General features: G+C 44.1%; 1 protein-coding gene across 1 annotated transcript in view; it reads right to left on the reverse strand.

Moving 5' to 3' along the window:
• LOC111869823 overlaps positions 1–20,327 on the reverse strand; it is a 621,461-nt gene that overhangs the window by 151,431 nt on the left and 449,703 nt on the right. Inside the window, exon 10 of the mRNA XM_033753563.1 lies at positions 4,361–4,591. Within this exon, the coding sequence (XP_033609454.1) occupies positions 4,361–4,591 (231 nt within the window). The remainder of the gene's footprint in view (positions 1–4,360; positions 4,592–20,327) is intronic.

Here is a 20,327-nt window from a genome sequence, read left to right on the forward strand (position 1 = left end):
GTGTAAGGTAGTGGCCTTGCGACGGGCTGATCCCCGTTCAAGGAGTCCTACCGACTGTCTTAGATTAAGAAACTGAAGTGAAACGCTGGCCTACGTTCAGACAACAGTAATAGGACAGGAATAGGAAGGAAGAAGAAGAAAACAAACCTCAATCCAAATTCTGCAACTGAAACCCCCCTAACGGGTTTTCGTTCTTCTCATCTTTACCAATTCGTTTTGTGCTCCGCTGTGCTGAAAAAGTATTCCTGCAGAAAAAAAATCAGTCAATCGTTGCAAGCTGAAGTTCTGGTCCCTACAGAAATGATACCCATCGGATGACAATCGAATACAAATGATCGCGGTATTACCGTAATAACTTTCTTAAGCCTGGAAAACCCATAACAAACTTCGTCTTTGGGAGATATAACTAAGTTTACATGGAGCAGGGTCCTTCTTTGGAATCTGATAGTGAACTTAGTCAACAAACGCCTCCTCGTCTTTTGTGGAACCCGAGGGTTCGTTATCGTATCCGCTAGGCACCGCCACTGACGCCTATCCTGAGCCTAATGACTCCACTGTACACCCTCCCCCTCTGCTCTTCGCTTGTCATTTCCTCGCAGCTCCAAAGATCCCACCGAAGCCCGAGGCCTTGTGTAACATTTCTTAAGACGGTGGTCTCCCAATCAAACCCCGACAAACGCCGATACATTGTCAACGCGAGCTTCCAACTCCAGTAGCTGAAAACTTCTTATACAGACCTGTAATTTTAGGACTGAAAAGAAACTCCGTGGCCGATCGAGCGACCGCCGCTTGTCGGCGAGGTTAGTGCCCACGTTTTGTGGATAGAGGGGTGTCGCGTGGTCAGCGCAATGGATCCCCACGGGCGTTAATTTCGTTTTTATAGACCGGAGGGGCTATTTTCCTGAGATAGCTCCTCAATTATCCTCACGAGGCTGAGTGGACCCCGTTTCAGACCCACTACTTCTCATAAAATGTCGTAGCGCCTGGAATCTAACCCGGACCTCTAGATCTATAGCCAGGAACTCTGACCACTAGACCACAGAGGCGGTCTGCAGGACTGATAATGAAAGGCGAAAAGCAATTTACCAAAGATTCACCCCCCACTTTTAGATTTCTCAATAATGTTGCTTGATACATATAAGAACGGGATTCGTAATTAAAACCTATGACGTCGTCAGAGTCACGGTTCGCCCATAAATAACTGCCCTACGTAAGTAACACCCGTCGCTAAGTGTTCGGCAAACATGGAAATCATCAGCTGGCCACCTTATCTATGTTTGCTCTACAAACACCTGTCTTAGCCATCTGTCCGAGGTAAATCCCCGGCACGGCACACCCCAGCCCTGGGGCCGTCGACCAATTATACTCGCTTCAAACTGCTACGGAAACAATTTCACGGAAGATGGAACAGTTGAAGGGCCCCATTCTCGTTCTGAAAATTCCCTCTCTATTATACGCCAATCAAAAGCTGGGGGCTTAACGAATTCTTCCATATCCTACGTCAGGGATTGAAACGAACATCACGAACAGAAGTGTAGCTCCTCTATGAACGCCCACCATAAGAAGAGCAGGGTCTATGTGCACTGCAATTGCGTTACACATTGTACATGTTCTCCAGTGTACTTACAGCACACGATGTTTCGACAATTCGTTCTAACCCCGTCTTAAAGTGATCAGATGCGGCTAAACTCATAAAGGTAAAAAATTAAGTTGCCCCTGTGCTTAATTAAGCACCACACCATGAAGGCGTGCGTCGGAATGGACGTGCAGCTTCACGCACTCCTAACTTCAGCACTAGATTGTGAGTGGCCAGTTTCACACTCCTGCCGCTTCAGCCTTGGCACTCACTAACAGGAGGTAGAGTGGGGCCTAGATGCTATGTAGAACGTGAAAACCATCTGTTCCTGTCAGGAACCGAAGCCCGATTCTCCGATAGTCCACTCCATAGCAAAGTAACTACACTGACTGAGCTATCCCTTCCCTGCCATTATACTGGTGTAGGCTTATCCTACAACATATTTTACTTTCGGTATTAATGGCAGTGTTTGGGATTGAACTGAGAGCTCCTGAAGTACTATACTAAGTGCCTACTAATCTTTAGAGCACAGGAGTCTGTCAGTAATTCTGTAATATCTTAGCGAGAAAGCTGTAATTTTACCTGTCCTTCATAAAATGGCGTGCAGCCTAAAAGCCAGAATATCTGAGTCACAGCGGGTCATCTTCCTGCTGGCAACGGTCACTCTCTTCTGGGATCCACTATATTCCTTGGTCCAAGATTTCCAAAAGATGTTTTCCCTGCGCCATGGCACTCTTGCACGGCGGGACACCTTCCTGCAGACGGCAGCCAACTTCCTCCAGGATCTCCAATCTCCTCGGGTCAGTTCCTTTGGCTCTCCGCGTCGCCCTATAGCCGGATTTCGGTCCCTCTTTACAGGTGCTCGTCCCGAGCGGTTCATTGACCGTTGCCGGCATGAGGATGTCCCGCTGTGACTCAGATATTATGGCTTTTAGGCGGCACGCCAAAATATAGACGCAGAACTCGGTTTGCAGCCCAAAGGAGAAAATATAAATTGAGAGTGTTTTAGAAAAGAGTGCTGAGGAGACTACCGTGAAGTAAGAGACCCGAAGTAAAGCTGAAGAAAATAATGTAACAAGGAGCTTCATAATCTGTGCTCTTCACGAAGTATCATTACGTGGTCATATCAGGGACAAGATGGGCGGGACACATGCGTATATCTCACATGGAAAACGAGATATTCGCGCAGTACTTCATCGGACAGACTTGGTAAACATAGGCTAAGATGAAGGAAATATTTAAATAAAACTTACAGAAAAGTTGTGTGAGCATATCGTGTGAATTCATTTGGCCTAGGATATAGATCAGTAGCGGCCTCTTACGAGCACAGTAACGAGCATTTGGAGGGCATTGATGCAGCAGGATTTTTTAACCAGCTGAAACTCTTATCAGTCTCTCCCCAGAAAGTCGTCTGCTCCACAGAACGCGTGAGTCAGCTTCTCTTGTCATTTCAGGATGTGAGCACAGACAACTCCCAAAAGCGTCGATAGCTCCTATAATTAACGAATACGCCGATACCTCAGCCAAGGGGCAATGCCTAAGATGAATGCAGCGTTATGAATCATATGTTATTAAATGACTTCAGAGAATCTGTAAAGTACAACTAAAGTACCTTCTCGCCACCCACACTGGAGTGCACACATCCAGGAGCTCACTCTATGCCAGATGAGGAAATGAGAAGCTTACGTAATCTCGCAGCCCCCCCCCCCCGAAACACATATAGGTCCAAAGGGTAAAAACTCGGGAGATAAACTAAAGTCGTCCAGCCTGGAGTTAGTTACGTTAATCAATTGGTAATTGTTACAGGCCGATCACAGTGACCGCGTGGTCTAAGGCATGAACCAACTTCGTCTGCTCCAACATTAAGGTCGTGGGCTCGAATCTCACTGGACATGCGACGGGCTGTTCCCCCGTCCAAGGAGTCCTATCGTCTGTGTATAGGATTAAGGATATGAAAAAGTGGCCAAGCTCCAAAGGGCTGTACAGCCATAGAATATGTTACAAACCAAATACAATTTATCATGACCTACTATTCGGCCAGGTCTACTGATTTCTTCGTATAATATTCCTATAAAACCTTATGTCAGGGCAGAGAATGTCACCTCACGTCATGTGGTCTATTTTTATTCCGGGTCATAAGACGCCATTGTTTTGAATTCTCGCTACAACTGAAAGCTGTGAAGTTATATGGACGTAAATAAAAAAAATGAATAAGCTCTACATTTCCTCTTTTAACTCTTGAAACCGAGACAGGCAAAGGGCGTAATCCGTGTTGCTGATGACTGTTTTGTACATTTGATTTACTGAATCGCCACCGGAAATTAGTACCAATCTCTCAATTGTAGCACTTGTGAATAAGTTTTATATAAATTCATATACATTGTTTCGACTACTTTCCTTCTATGACTCCATGGTTTTAGTCCGCAAGCGAACTCACAGATGGCGCGATCGCCGCTTGTCGGCGAAGTTAGTGCCAACTTTAACGGATAGAGAGTGTCGCGTGGTCAGCGCAACGGATCCCCACGGCCGTTAATCTCGGTTTTCTAGACTGGACTTTCTGTTAGGTTTTGAAATGGCTATTTTTGCCGCTAGGTACAGTACCACGGAGACGGTACAGACGGGTGGGGGGGGGGGATGCCAACAATATTACAGGCGAGGACACAACTAAATCAGTGGGGCAGACACCATTACTATATGAACAGAAGATTTATCAATCATTCACTTAACTATGTAAAGAGGCTTTATTCCTTTGCATTCTCAATGAAAAGCTATCAGTGTACTCACATTGCTTCTCAGTTTGCTTGAAAGTGCTTCTAGATGGCACTGCCACTCCAAAGAACGCAGGTACAGATGATGCCAGCGTCGCTCCAAATTGCGAGCCACACGGTGCGCATGCGCTGTATCGTAGTGCCCCCTGATCCCGAGTGTCGAAGGATCAGCCCTCGCTATCTTCTCACACAGTTTGACAACGGAACAGACGATCTTCCCATGCGACTCGACGTCCCGCTGCACCACCTGAGGAATCAACATCAAATGATATGTAGTACATGTTTACAGAATTTGCTTAGGAAACTTTGCGGAGAATGAAAATATGAGGGGGGGTAAACTTTTTGTGCAAAGTAAATTCTTCTTAATCCGCACTTCACGCGTGTCAAAAACCAAAGCGCTGCTAATCAGAGCTACTGTTACCAGTTCAATTAGGGCGGATATGATTGTTTCATTCTCTCTGGGTTCAGATCATAGCAGAACAAACCACAGACGATCATAAAGAGCGTTTTTGGTATAGTTCGGTTAATTTTCAGGGTCGCCTTATTTAAGGGGCGAAACAGGCCCATGTACTTTCGAAGAAGATGAAGGTAAAGATGAAGAACACATGAAAGAGATGATAAATTCATAAATTTTTGTCGGTCAGGAAGAAATCGCTCGGGAGACCTAGGCAAAGACGGGAGCACAGTGTTAAATCAGATCTCAAGGAGATAATTGTGTGAAGAGGCTTAAGTTTGGCGGCGGTCAAGCACACGACCGTTCAAGTGACTAGACTGTCGTTGAAGCGAAAGCTACTGAAGACAGGACATGATTCGTTGTACTGAGGCTGGATTGATGAAGGGCTTGTATATATTGTATATACATACTTCTAATAACATGTAAATATACAGTACATAGAAACAACTGACTTGTTGCTGCTGACCGTGACTCTGATAAACGACAAACCCATCCTCTCGTCAAATAGGGCGCCCAACGCGGACAGGAGAATAACTGTCAAACTGGAACTAATATCTGGTTATGAACCCCAGATGAGGCTAGACACTAAAATAGATTGACAGACTGCCAGTCGCGATGTGACTTTGACTTAATTTTGTGAGGCTGTGGATTGGAAAAGGCGACCCAGGTAAGGCTCTAGAGTCTGGCTCCTGGGAACCCCTTAGTGGATATGGTGCCACTTCGTACGGTGTGATGACGTGTAATCTGGCAAAGTTCACTGACACTTCGGAGGAATGTACTACATCCATGATCACGGTCAAAAAGTATTTTGTGCCATGCAAATTCATCCTCATCTGCATTTAGCTTCTTGCTTCTTGCCTGTTGCTTGTTTGGCTTACTCTTAGAACCTGATAACGGTGAGTGTACGTTTCTCTGAAACGCTGCTTAACGTCCATCGACTATACGGTGTCACAGTGGCAGGAACATTCGGCTCTTCCGCCCGATTCGGGGCTCGCAAGTAAATAAAGAAAAGAGGTCAGTGTGAACACATTGCCATACACAAGTTTCGGCTGCCAAGGAGTCTCATTATGCAGATTTATGTAGGGAGATGGTCTGCATAAAGGTAAAACGTAAACATTTTCCCCTGTGCTTAATTAATTAAGAAGATAAATAAGGAGTGGAGGTGTAACTCAGTCATTCTTGATCTCGGCACTAGACGGGTGACAGTGGTTAGCTTCACGCCCCAGCCGCTTTAAAACCGGGAAAAGAGCCCCAGGTACCTATTGGGTACGAGGTTGGGTGGGCACCAGAGTCGGCCAGGACGCTGTGGAGACGACAGAAATCTTTCCATGCCGGGAATCGCACCCCGGTCATAAAGTCCGTAGCCAGTCGTTATACAGATTCCCATGGTCTCCATAAATTATTGAAAACCAAAATCGTATAGAGGAAAGTCAAAGTGTTTGGGAGGGTAATCTGAAGGCCCCCCTACTTTTAGAGCTAGAATACTCATATTCACGAAGCCCCCAACATATGATACCGAATTTAAAAAGAATCCGTTGAACAGCTCAGGCGCTAGCGAGGTGCACATACAGACGGCATTCCAGACACTAGTTTATCGTTTTCAGGGGCGATAAAAACGCGAAAATTCGTCATAATCTCGGTATTGATTTCTTCACGATTACATTTTTTGCCTTGGCACTACAGCCCCAGTGGGCCTAGGCCTACCTCCATGAACTTCTCCGTTCACTTCCGTTTTTCTCGATCTTACACATACGGTAGGACTCCTTGGGCGAGTGATCAGCTCGTCGCAAGGCCTCTAACTGTACACAAACACAGAAAAACGCACACAAACATCCATGCCCTGAGTGGGATTCGAACCCACGATCCCGGCTTCCGAGCAAGCGAAGACAGTGCATGCCTTAGACCGCTCGGCTACCGTGACCGGCTCTCACGATTACATACCTTCTCATAATCCGTATCTCTGTAAGGGTTAGACTGGACATAACCAACGCCTTCCGCCTTCTGATTTTACTTTATCAGATTACGCAAAAAACAGACGGAACCTGTGGCTTCTACCTACTTCGATTAAGCCTACATGGAACAGAGCAAACAGAAACGACAGGACATGCAAAGCCTCAATGCAACGAACCTTAAAACACTTCGCTCAAAGATGCAGTTGGCTGATTATACGTCAAAATCTTCTAATTAAAATCAGAGGCAAGACACGATCAGTGTTTTAATGGCAACGGAACAATGGCTGTTACACAGTGGGAAGTGCTCTTTAGTCTCGTTACATGGCGGAACGAAAAACTCACTTTCAGCATAACAAGGAACCAAGTTATCTATCAATCGATGCTTAGGTTAACGTACACGTTCCGTGTTAAGATTAAGCCTCCGGAGTGGGGTTTAACAAGAAGACAGTGAAAACTGTGGGAGTGTCTTCTATGTTCCCCACTGATCAATGGATTTTCTTATTTTTAAGCTGGAAATCTGTAGCCGAGAGGTCTGAGGCATGTACTGTCTTTGCTCGCTCGGAAACCGGGATCTTGAGTTCGAATCTCACTCAGGGCATGGATGTTTAGTGTTTGTGTGTTTCTATGTTTGTGTACAGGTAGAGGCCTTGCGACGAGCTTATTACCCTCCCAAAGAGTTCTACTGAATGTCTAAGATCTAGTAAACCGAAGTGAAACGGGGAGTTTCATGGGGGTAATCCAGGGCCCAAATTGGGGCTATAGCGACAAAGAAAAAAAAATGTGTATGTATTCCATGGAAAAATGGTAAGATGCAGCTGAGATATGTCGATAAGACTGTGTTGTTTGGTAACAGAGAGATTTTGGTCAAGGCAGACTAACATAAAGATTGTAGTCGAAGAGATTGGAAAGTCGCCTAAAAATAATGATGGAAAGAAATGGAAATGCAAAGAAGGAAAAATATAAAAAATAAAGAAAAATGTAGTAAGGGACGAAGAAAGAAAGGTACTAAGAAAGTGATGTCTTCGCTCGCTAGAACACTGGGATCGTGGTTTCGAATCTCACTGAAGGCATGGATGTCTGTGTCCATTCTCTTTCTGTAATGTCCAAGTTTCATAAAAAAAAAGGGTGGCTGCTTGAGCAGACGAGTGAATTTAATCTTGTTTAGAACAATTTTCCTTCTCAGTAGAGTGATTTCGTTCATTATTACTAGTAAATGAGCCAAATGAGTCAAATCCAAACCTTCATAACCCGTTCTTTAAGGTCAATTTCAATATAATCCTTGGTCTCTCAAGCGGTCCCTTCCCTTCAAATTTTCGCTCCAAAATATAAAGTTGGTAGTAAAGATTCTTCATTTTCTTCATTCATGCTATATATCCCACCCATCTCAGCCTCCTAATTTGATAACCGTAACTTGGTGAGTAAAAAATAAAAAAAAAAAAAGGTAAAGTAAAAGCTGTGCTTGTTTAATTAAGCACCAAGTCATGAAGAAATGAAGAATGGGGGGAGGGGGGTTGGAAGTATAGCGCCCCCTCAAGGAACATTCTCAATCCTCCAGTTATTTTCCCGCTTTTAGGTTCAAAATATATCCTATAAAGTCTAGTTCATCCGAACCCCATCATGCCAACAGCGAGCGCTATAGACCTATCAGTTGTCGAAAAGGAGACTACTAACTCTTATAATATCACAATGTCAAGTAACAAAAACAAACCGTTACGCAACTAACATTATTATTCCGCTTTTTTGCTAAAAGTCATTACAATGAAGTGGGCTTGGCAACCTCTTCCGGTTGCAACCTTTCACGTGGCCATTATGTCTACATAACCAAGGTCTCTCAGCGAACTGCTGTGTTTACTTCCACTTGTTTGGTTCTGTCTTCATGCTAAGGTTCTGTAACGTTAACAGTAAGACCCTATATACAGTATACTCCGTCAGAGAACCACACAATATCTTGTCTTCGCCTCAGTTACCACCATAACCAATCGGATAAGATCATCATGCAAGTGACATCGGCCTGGCAACATTATCTCGCATTGCCCGTAAGCCAATCGACTGCAAGATAGATTAAAACTTACACAGCAGTCATGTTATACAAAGCAACATAAACAGACTGATAAAAGGTGACGTTCCCTGTGCTTAACTAATTAAGCACTACGCCATGAAGGCGAATGGGATCCACATTTTTCTTCACCTCGGCACTTATTAGAACTGAGTGGTCAGCTTCACGCTCATGTCGCCTTAACCCCGGGGAATAGCCTCTGGTACCCGTTGGATAGGAGGCTGGGTGGGCCCCAGAGTCGGTTTGGACGACGTAGAGAAGATAAAATTCTTGACACTACCGGGATTCAAACTCCAACTCCTCGATCGTCCATCCCGCAGCCAGTCGTTATACCGACTGGGCTATCCCGGCTCTCACACACAGAGTGCAACGTAGGTAATTCGTGCAAAAGTTAACTTGAACTCCCAGGAATCCAAAAATCACTTAGCAGAATTAAAAAATTTGATACCTCCAAAAACTGAAAAAATTAAACAACCATAACTGAGCAATAAAATGTAACAAAATGAAACACTTTGTGGCCACTCGGGATTAAGCTTTTTACAGAATTGCTATAGTTCATATTTCACACCTTAACGGTCCATGTCCCTGTACAACTTAACGGGAACGCGGTGGCGTAGCTGGTTGAGGCACTCTGGTACAACCCGGAAGTTCGCAGGTTCGATTTCCGATGAGGTCGCTGAATTTTTTTTTTAATTTATCTAATCTTTCCAGCCGCACTATGGCCTCGGGGTCGTCTCAGCCTCTAACATAAATGAGTATGAGGAAACTTCCTGGGGAGTAAAGGGAGGCCCGGGGCGTATGGCTGACTACCTTACCGCCATCTGTGAGCCGAATGTTTAGAAAATGTGGGAGCCTTGACGTTTCACAACCCTATGAACTTTCACGGCTTGTTACAGGGATAGCTTTACCTCTGTATAACTTCGTATTCTTGCACCTGAGGAAGGCACCTAACAGCTAAAGAATAATCGACTGGTTCGTTAGTCAACTAAAACAGAGTGACGATTTTTCTTCTCAAAAATTGCCGTAGCTTACACAGCCACATTCAAAATAAATGGAAGGACAATTCATCTTAGGACAGTAGACCCGTTGTCTTTTAAAATGATTCTATTTTGACATTTAAATGCAATTCCACGTGCAGTGAATACAGGAGGATTACTTGACCTTTGTTTCACGTAATTTTGAAACATGAAGTGTGCGAATTTTATACAACTCAGAGCTCATCTTCTTGAAGGACGTCAACGCAACAGCACGCTTATTACATGACATGGCAGACTTACACCGTGTCGGGTCACAGGACTGCACTTGCATACGAAGAGTGAGCTATGTCCAGATACCAACCGCGATACTTTTTACAGCGCACAAAACTAATCACGCATACTACGGGATGTACAGCTGCAGTCAAGTCTTCAGCCTTAGGAAGCCCACGACTTACGACAGAAATAATAAAAAAGCAAAGCCAATTTCAATCATTATACTAAGCAGTAGCATATGTAATTACATGCATAACATTCCTTCTTGAGACGCAAAGTCTCTCAGTTGGTCAAGAGCCCTATTTGTTTAACATACACTTCAATGACCAAGTCCTCCAAGTAGTATCATGACGGGTTTTCCTTAAAAAATTCTGTACGCATTTCTCGTCCCCTCACGCATGCTACATGTTCTGCACACCTCTTCCTCTTCGATTTGTTGGTAATTTGGAGGTGCACAAATTAGGAGGCTCCTCGTTATTTGCATTCTACGCCTTCTCGCTACTTCCTCTCCCTTGATCCAAATACTGGCTCCGGCATTACGGCCTCAAACACCTTCAAATTCCGTTATACGCTTAAGAGTCAGAGAGCAGGATTCGCACTCGAATAAAACATCCTATAAAATTATGGACCTATACAGTTCAATATTAACTTAGGTTTTGGGCAGGAAACCGAAAATATAAAGATGTTGAAGTGACTGATACAAAGAATTCCACTAATTTAATAGGTTCATAACTTCATTAGAAATTTAATTTTGATCTTGAAGAAAGCAGTCTTCTGGGATTTGGCACCGTGTATATGTGGTGTTAACCGACGTTCCTCCGAAACGTCGGTTAACACCACATATACACGGTGCCAAATCCCAGAAGACTGCTTTCTTCATAGTCACCGCCGTGAAAGCCTCAAATCTTACAAATTTTGATCTGTTACAACCGTTCTCTATAGCTGAACATCGTCACACTTTCAAAGGCTCTACCGGCTATCTCTATCCGAGTACTGTGTTACTGAGCTGTATTCTGGTAACGAGACACTAAGATACAAGATATTTTGTTTCTCTGTACAGTTATTCCTAGATCCAGTGCCTTACTAGCGTCTGAAAAATGTTCTTCCTTCATGGAATTTATGTTTTCGCCCATTGAACTACCGATTTATGCATAATTACAAGCTAATTTCTTCCAGTAAATTACAATCGGCCCTAATTATATCGAATCCTCTTAATAGCATATTCTAAAGCGAAGATGAAAAATGTTGGTAATATAGCAGTTGGTAAATAAGATAGCGACAGGCCAACATACGTGCAAATGCCGAATCCTATAAACATCATAACATAAGCAAAACTGAAATGATCTAAAGAAATAATTTTCACAACATATGAACTGTTCAGAAACAATCACACTTCACTACAGTGACTTTTCTAGAGAGCGCAGCTGTGAAGCGAACTTGACCCGACTTGACGGGAGGAGCGGCTGACTACTGCCCGAGTCAGACCTCGTAAAAGGAAGGTTGGTACCTCTATGTAGGTCCACGTCTGCAGTTAATCGGTTGTTATCGGCCACATTCTCTTCCAATTTCCATGGCGACGTGACGGAACGGATGTACTGCGGTCGAGTAACAAATGCATAAAACTATCAAGATGAGGAGAACGTCAAATTCTTTCACGTTTGTTGCGTCATCCTTAGTGATATCAACTTTTACGTGTCCTTATACAAGGTAACTAGGCCTATGTACAACAAAGGGAAGAGAGAGGCAAAAAGCAGGTACAGTTTCCGTGTTTACAGGCTCTCGCTGTTATTAATATAGGCATGATCTCACACAAATTCGCGCGGGCGTGGGAACATAAAACCGGTGTCTGGAATGTTGGCATTACTGTTAAAAATGACTGATTATAACACCGTCCGTCATATATTACAAGGCTCTACATGAGTCAGTGGAAGACATCTTTATATTAAATGTAAAACGGTAAGGTAAAGCTACCCCTGTAGCAGAACATGGAGGCCCACAACCGAGACGCTGAGGGTCCCACATAATCTAGACCAGGCATGTCCAACTTCAAACAGGTTGTGATCGACTTTTAGTGTCAACACTACCAGTGATCTACCACCCCCTCCCATGGTCGTACCTCGCTTTAAGCAAAAATATTGGTAAAAATAACACGACACATGTTTGTTGTAAAAGCAACATACAGTGAAAGTACAGACTCCTTTAATACGTATTTTCCCTTCAAAATCTGAATATAATCATATTATATTACAAGAGAATTTTTATGCTTTTCACGTATAATTTCCTTATAGACCTATGAGATCAACCCAAAACCGTCCCGCGATCGACGCGTTGGACATTCCTGGTCTAGAAAATCGCCTCACAGATGGCGGTAAGGTTGTCAGCATTACGCGCCGGCCGCGCTTTACACCCCAGGAAAATTCCGGGTACTCATTTCTGTTACGAGGTTGAGTCGACCACAGGGCCATAGTGCGGCACGAAGGATTATGCCAATTGAAAAAAAAAAAGTCCACCTCATCGAGAATCGAACCCGGAACGCTCATAATTGTAGCTATTGCCTCAACCAACTACGCTACCTTAAATGTTCCTGTATAAAGTTCATGTGCTGCAATGGATCGTTACGCTTCCTAATTTTAGAAACACGTTTCAAACGTTTCAGTGCAATCAATGTCGGATTAAATCATTAGTTACTTTTTTTAAACGCATTATTAAACTTTGATTAATAGATGAACCTACATCATTGGATAAAAAAAACCCTAAAATGAAATTTCAAACATGTGCTCCTTTACTGGATTCTGGTAATGTGACATCAATATGTAAGGCTAATTTTTACGTACAATTTACGAGTAATTAAAATGTATTACAATAAGTATGGCTATATACACATGCATATACCGTACATATATAGGGTAATTCGTAAGCGCCTCCGAGAACCCCGACAATAATTAGAATCTCTCCGTAGACCAAACACATGGCTATAAGGGTATTTGTGAATCTAAATTACTATGGATTACCCTGTATATATATATTCGTTGCCAAAACAGCTCCACAAAACATCCCCACAGCTTCACTGGTAGATCCTAAACACAATAACATTGCAACGTAATGGTTGGGTGGTTAGGAAGATACAACTCTTAATAGATTGTAAATACATGACGAAAGTCACGCGATCAATTTCGGGTATCACAGGGCATACCACAAACAACCTCCTTTTGGGCATAAATGTTTGGCAACACCTACATCTGCGCGGGAAAATAGTTGACCAATTTCGGGATTTGCCAGCAACAAATCCATTCATTATGGCTGGAGGATGGTCATAAGGCCCGAGCTGACACGAAAGTGACCGCAGCGCCTTTCAACTAAGACCGCCGCGATTTTCAAGGCCAGTCACTAGCCATTTCCATGAATAATACAGAAGTGAGAGGGCTCAGACAATAGGTTTCGTCCAGTAGCTTTCAATCTTAGGATTCTTTATTCCCTTCATGCATTTAGTGCACAAAATCGCCGAACACAGTGACCGCGCGGTCTAAGGCATGAACTGCTTTCGCCAGTAAAACACCGAGATCATGGGTTCGAATCCCATTTGTGGCATGGCTGTCTGTGTGCGTTTATTCTATGTCTGTGCTGCCCTGTGTGCAGGTAGCGGCCTTCCGACGGGCTGATCTCCCGTTCAAGGAATCCTATCGACTGTGTAAAAGATCAGGAAATTGAAAACAACGCCAAAGTCCAACAAAGGGTTATACACAGACAGACAGACAGATAGATAGTGCATACAATTAATTCCCAATGGGAAGGTTATGTCTGCGTGTCCTCCGTCCGCCCGAATGTTTCAATTACGACAGTGCCCAATGGTTGTCTATTACATATTGCATTGGAGATTTGCACTAAAATGTATCATCCATTTAATTAAGGTTCGCATCGGTACAGCATAGTCCCAAATTTCATGAATATCAAATAAAATTAATCGTCAGACCTATCTGATAGATTTAGCTAGTTTTAAGTGTATACATGCCACAAATCTTAAGGCATCTACTGGGATAGCCTTATTAACACTGTTAATGACATAGTCACCACATCAGTCACCAAAAGTGCTCATTGTCCTTAATTGGACAGATTGTATGAATCTATCTCAAACAAAAAAAAAAATAAAAAATTACCAGTTGCATTTGGAAGAACCAACACGCCCCGCGTGAAAATTGGCACTGGGCATAAAACACAGGTCTCAATTAAGATTACAGTAACATTTCGTGACATCCCGATGGTGGAACCACGACAGCGTGCTAATGAACCACCGGGTACCATAAAAGCTTAGGAATGTACTGATCTAGTAAACAACTACAGCATTTTTTAATGACGGTCCTACTTTTACAGTTAGTCTCACTGAAATCCGTAACTCATTTCGGTTTCAGTACTGCAAATATTTTTAATGGAATACAAGAACGCGCCAAGGAGTAGTATCTGTAATGAGACCCGTTTTACAACAACAACTATAAGTCAGTAACGTTGTCCCTGTGCTTAAGTAATTAAGCACTATGCTATGAAGACGTATGGAGGAGTGAATGTACAGATCCATCATTTCCTCAGTTCGGCACTAACTGGAGGTGAGCGGTCAGCTTCAAGCCCCTTCCGCTTTACCCCCGGTACACATTGGCTGGATGGGCCCCAGAGCCAGTTTGGACGACGTGGAGAAAAATCTTGACCCTACGGGGACTCGAACTTCGACCCCTCGGGCGTCCAGCCAGTAGCCAGTCGTCATACCGACTACACTACAAGACGAACTGTGACTTACATTACGTCGTAAAGAATGCCTTTGGAGAACATGAACTCCAGTGGCTTACATTTCTTCTCCCTCCCTTGCACCGTTTTCCTGGATAAAGTAGGCAACGCGCTTTGCATATCCAGCATTAGAACCTGCTTATACAGAATGTCCCAGGAGTTTGGTGCCATACTTCAGGAGCGTACTGAGGGTTCCCTATAGAACAACTTTGAAATAGGAACCCATGCCCGCAAACGTAAAATAGCAGCGCTAAGGCGGCATTTAATATCATTTTGTTTAAACTTGGCGCCTCAATGTCGAACTGCATTGCATAGAGGAACAGCCATCCACCAGCACTGATGCCATTGCCAAGATTGTGGGGACATCAAAATCAAGTGTTTGGAGGATCCTGCACAACCAACAGTTTTATCCGTATCATCCAACGCGAGTATACGACGTAGGTCCAGCTCACTTCGTACCACTAGTTCAATTTTGTCAGTGGATACTGAACCAGTGTTCACATCAGTCCAACTTCCTGAATCACGTGTTATTCACAGACGAAGTTTACAAGAGATGGCTGGTCCAACTGTCGAAACAGCCACGTTTGGGCTGACGAAAACCCCAACGTTACTGTAGTTGGTTACCACTAGGCGTAATTTTCTGTCAATGCTGGGCGGGCATCATAGGCGATCACTTGATTGGGCCTTTCCTGCTTCCACTGCCACTCAATGGGCCCTTTTACAAGGTGTTCCTGGAACGTATCCTTCCGACTGATTGTGCGGAGGCAAATGTAGATACAGCATGACGGAGCGCCGGCACACTTCAGCATTGTATCACGAAACTACCTGGATGCTGCTTTTCATGGTCGTTGGATGGGAAGAGGAGGGCCAGTGCCTTGGCCACCCCGATCTCCAGACTTGACACCTCTGGACTATTTTCGTCTGGGGCCATGTTAAAAAGCCTGATCTACAACACGCCTATGGATAACGAATTCGAGCTGTTGGCCAGAATACTTGTTGCATGTGACGTGATCCGTGAGACACCTGGGATATTTGAAAGGGCGCCCCGAAGTTTCTTTCGTCGATGTAACGCATGCATTGAAAATGGAGAGCGCCAATTCCAACAGCTACTCTAGCATGTAAGTCTTAAGAGTTTCGATGGGGTAATATGCCTGTGCATGCTCTTCGACATTGAGGCGCCAAGTTTAAACAAAATGATATTAAATGTCGCCCAAGCGCTCCTAGTTTACGTTTGCGGACATGGGTTCCTATTTCAAAATTCTTCTATAGGGAACCCTCAGTACGCTCCTGAAGTATGGCACCAAACACCTCGGACACCCTGTATATTCTGGAGAATGTATATAAACAGGTAAGCTATCACTGTAACAGGCCATGGAGGCCCATAGGGTTGTGAGACGTCGAGGCTCCCACGCTTTCTAGATAATCGGCTCACAGATGGCGGTGAGGTTGTCAGCCTTACGCGCCGACCGCCCTTTACCCCAGAAATATTCCTTGTACTCAATTCTGTCAGAGGTTAAGTCGATCCCAGGGCCATAGTGCTGTTGGGAAGATTAGGTCAATTGAAAAATTCAATGGTTTCATCGGGAATCGAACCCGCGGCTTTCCGGCTTGTAGCATGGCGCCTCAACCAACTATGCTACCTCCTGCCTCACATAAAACAGTTACCTATTTACAACTGAAACATGCAATGAAATATTTTTGACGAACGCAACAAGGGATGATCCTTGCTTTAGAGCGACATAAGGAACTATTACAATTTGTGAAAGAGTGGAATGTTCAAAAGCAGATCACAGTAGTTTCCTTTCTTATAAGCACTGAGCCGGGCTACGTCAGTCAGTATAGTGACTGAGCTACGAGCTGGACGACCGGGGATCGGGGTTCGATTCACGGTAAATTATTCTCTTCTCCAAAGTGACAAGTGGGTTCTGGAGCCAACCAACATTCGAATTCAACAGATGTCGGAACCACTTTCCCGCAGTAAAGCGGCTGAGACATGAATCTGACCAATCAGTATCCAGGTTAATAATGCGTGGAACTATACCTTCGATGCCCCATACGTCCTTCTGACAAGCATAAATCTCAGCACCTGACAAGCACAAGAAAACCACCGTCCTCCCCATATTTCCGAGTAGTATATTATTAGTGCATTATTTGTCTATTAAGATAACGTAATCCTATAGTAATCGGATTATAAAACATTTGAGAATATTTCTTTTCTTCGGTGGTAGCTCCTGGTAGTCACCTAAAACCTTCTCAATTAACTAGATCATTGTATTGTGGAAATAACAGGACTGGACATGTTGTATGATATTTTCCAACACAATGGTATACACCCTGGTATGCATGACTGGTCTTCGGAGCGCATAAAAACATTGACACTTCTTATAATGGCCAAATCCTTTCCACGATTTCATGCACACTTGGTCGGTCTATCCACATCCGCATGGCTGTGAAGTGGGCCTACATAACCGTTTGGTCGTACATAAAAGTAGCTTACTCACCAGCTGAAGATTATCACCATAATAAACACATTTTTTTTCCCTTGGCACTACAGCCCCAGTGGGCCTAGGCCTACCTCCATGAACTTCCCCGTTTACTTCGGTTTTTCTAGATCGTACACATTCGGTAGGACTCCTTGGGCGGGTGATCAGCTCGTCGCAAGGCCTCTACGTGTACACAAACACAGAAAAACGCACACAAACATCCATGCCCTGAGTGGGATTCGAACCCATGATCCCGGCTTCCGAGCGAGCGAGCGAAGACAGTACATGCCTTAGACCGCTCGGCTACCGTGACCGGCTTAATAAACACAATTAGATAAAAAATAAACATGAAATCAACCTTCACATACTGGCCCGAAGTATTACGCGTACAATTCTGAACAAAAATCATCAGTTCGAAAGTTAAAGTTGTCCCTGTGCTTAATTAATTGAGCACTACGCCATGAAGGCGTATGGTAGAGTGGATGTAGAGATCCACATTTTATTGAGCTAGGTACTAGCTGAAGGTGAGTGGTCAGCTTCACGCAATGGCCGCTTTACCCCGGGGATAGAGTCCCCAAATACCCACTGGCTAGGAGGTGGGCCCCAGAACCGGTCTGGACGACGTGGAGAACATTCTTGACCCTGCCGGGACTCGAACTCCGACCCCTAGGTCATCAGTTCGGCGTAATGCAGTCAATTTATATCTCGTAAGACTACGCTTTGAATACCTCTGCTTAAGTTTCTCCTTCAAGAAAGTATGACAAAACACAATGGACACTCCTACCGCCCCAACAAATCCTTGTGGCGTTGACACTAATTCCACTCTAAAGTCTTGTGCGTACTGATAGCGCAAGTAGCTTCAACTAACGGGCTCCAAGAACCTTCCTTCCACCCGAAGACAAAGGCACAGCTACCATGCAAAACAGCTTCCATGAGGTTCACACAGTTTCCATGTCCATGTTATGTTTAGGAAAAGAAAAAACAAATAAAAGAATAACGGCAGGGCATAAGAGATTCCTACGCCATGTTCCTCGTGTATGAAATAACCACACAAATTGCTTCAAAGCATAATTATAACATTATGTTCAGAGATGAAACCAATATTTTCTCATTGGTTCCACATGAGGGAACTATGACTTGACAAAACAGTAAGTACGCTCTTATTCACATACTTTTTTCGCCCCCCACCAAGTAACTGCCCACAGCTTAAACTTCTTACTGCCATACAATTTACTGAAAAAATGAAAACATAATCTGTGCCACAGCCCTAGCAGGCAGTCTCCAGCTTCCCATCGCGGTTGCCTGAGTTCGATCTCAGGTCAGATCTTGTTGGAGCTGTGGTGGACGAAATGGCACCAAGTCCGGTTTTCTCTGAGTACTGCGATTTCCCCTGCCAGTTCTCACTGCACCAAATGCTCCACGTACATTAATCTTCATATAATGGACGCTTTATCAGTTTGACCGATTATGTGAGAAATGAAGAAGTGTTAATTAGAGTCAGTGACCAGAGGAATATCCTACACGAAATAAGAAAACGGAAGGCTAATTGGGTTGGTCATGTTTTACGCAGAAACTGCCTTCTAAAAGATGTTACTGAAGGAAAGATAGAGGGGCGGATAGAAGTGACCAGAAGACGAGGAAGAAGACGTAAGAAGATGCTGGATGACCTTGGGGACAGAAGAGGATATTCTCTTTGAAGGAGAAAGCTCTAGATCGCATTAAGTGGAGGAATTGTTTTGGAAGAGACTGTGGACCTGTCGTCTTGACAGATTACTGATGATGATGATGAATGGATGCTCTGCCGGTACAGTGACAGGTTAAAGTATGGAAGACAGGGGTTCTATTCCCGGTAGGGGCAACAGATTTATCTCTATTCCACAGCGCCCAGATCGGCTCTGAGGCCCACACATCATCCAATTCAACGCGTACCGGGGGCTCATTCCCCGGGGGTAATGCGGCCTAAGAGTAAAGCTGAACGCTTACCTTCATCTAATGCCGAGGTTAACAATAGTGGAGATATATTCCATTCCGCCCTACGAGTACGTCTTCATGGCCTGGTGCTTAATTAAATAAACAGAGGGATAAATTTACCTTTACCTTTATCAACCCGATACTGACAACAAAGGAAATACGTTTTTGCTGACAGCGTTAAAATTAAAAAATTCGGTATGAAAAATAAAACACGAACATCTGCTACATTCGCGCCAGTCCAAACTCTCACCTCAACAACAGGCCTGCAAAGAAAGGAAGCCGCACTATTTTGCAGTGACACCCTTCCAATTGTATTCGGTTTCAAACAGGGCGACACGCCGTGGCCGCGGCACGATAATAAAGGTTTTGACGCACAACTGCAAGCATGTAACAATAAATTACAACTGCACATGCTTTTCATTAGAGCCAATTCTCAGGTGTAACCCGTGTTATCACGAGGAAGAAATCCCCACAGCAAGCACTGCCCGCTGGAGTCTCCTCAATTCGTCGGAAAGAAGGGACAATACAGGTGGCCCATCGAGATGTGACTCACAGTCAGCGGGTGGGGAAACGACATATCCTCCCTGCTGGGATCTGGAAATATAGGCTCAGGTACAGAACGTTCCATACTGAAATGCAACATTCTGTTTCCCCACTCAGGACTGCATCCGAGATCCTGAGGCAGTGATGCTGAACTCTGTTTAATCCGTGCTTTACCTTTTCCTCTATCATTCAAACGGTTAGAACAGATCACAGACATTTGTTAATGTGTGCCGCCTGATGATGGCTTTATAAGCCGAAACATGAACACTGTCATAATTATAATGAGTATAAACTCATTATAAAAAAAGTGCAAAAAGGTAAATTTATTCCTGTAACAGGCCGTGAAGGCTCATAGGGTTGTCAGAGGTTGAGGCTCCCACATCTAGACAATCGGCTCACAGATGGCGCTGAGACTGTCAGCCTTACTCGCCGGCAGCCATTTACCCCCAAGAATATTCCTGGTACTCATTTCTGTTAGAGGATGAGTCGACCCCAGGGTCA

This window comes from Cryptotermes secundus, unplaced genomic scaffold (assembly GCF_002891405.2).
Source record: "Cryptotermes secundus unplaced genomic scaffold, Csec_1.0 scaffold245, whole genome shotgun sequence".
Lineage (NCBI taxonomy): Eukaryota > Metazoa > Arthropoda > Insecta > Blattodea > Kalotermitidae > Cryptotermes > Cryptotermes secundus.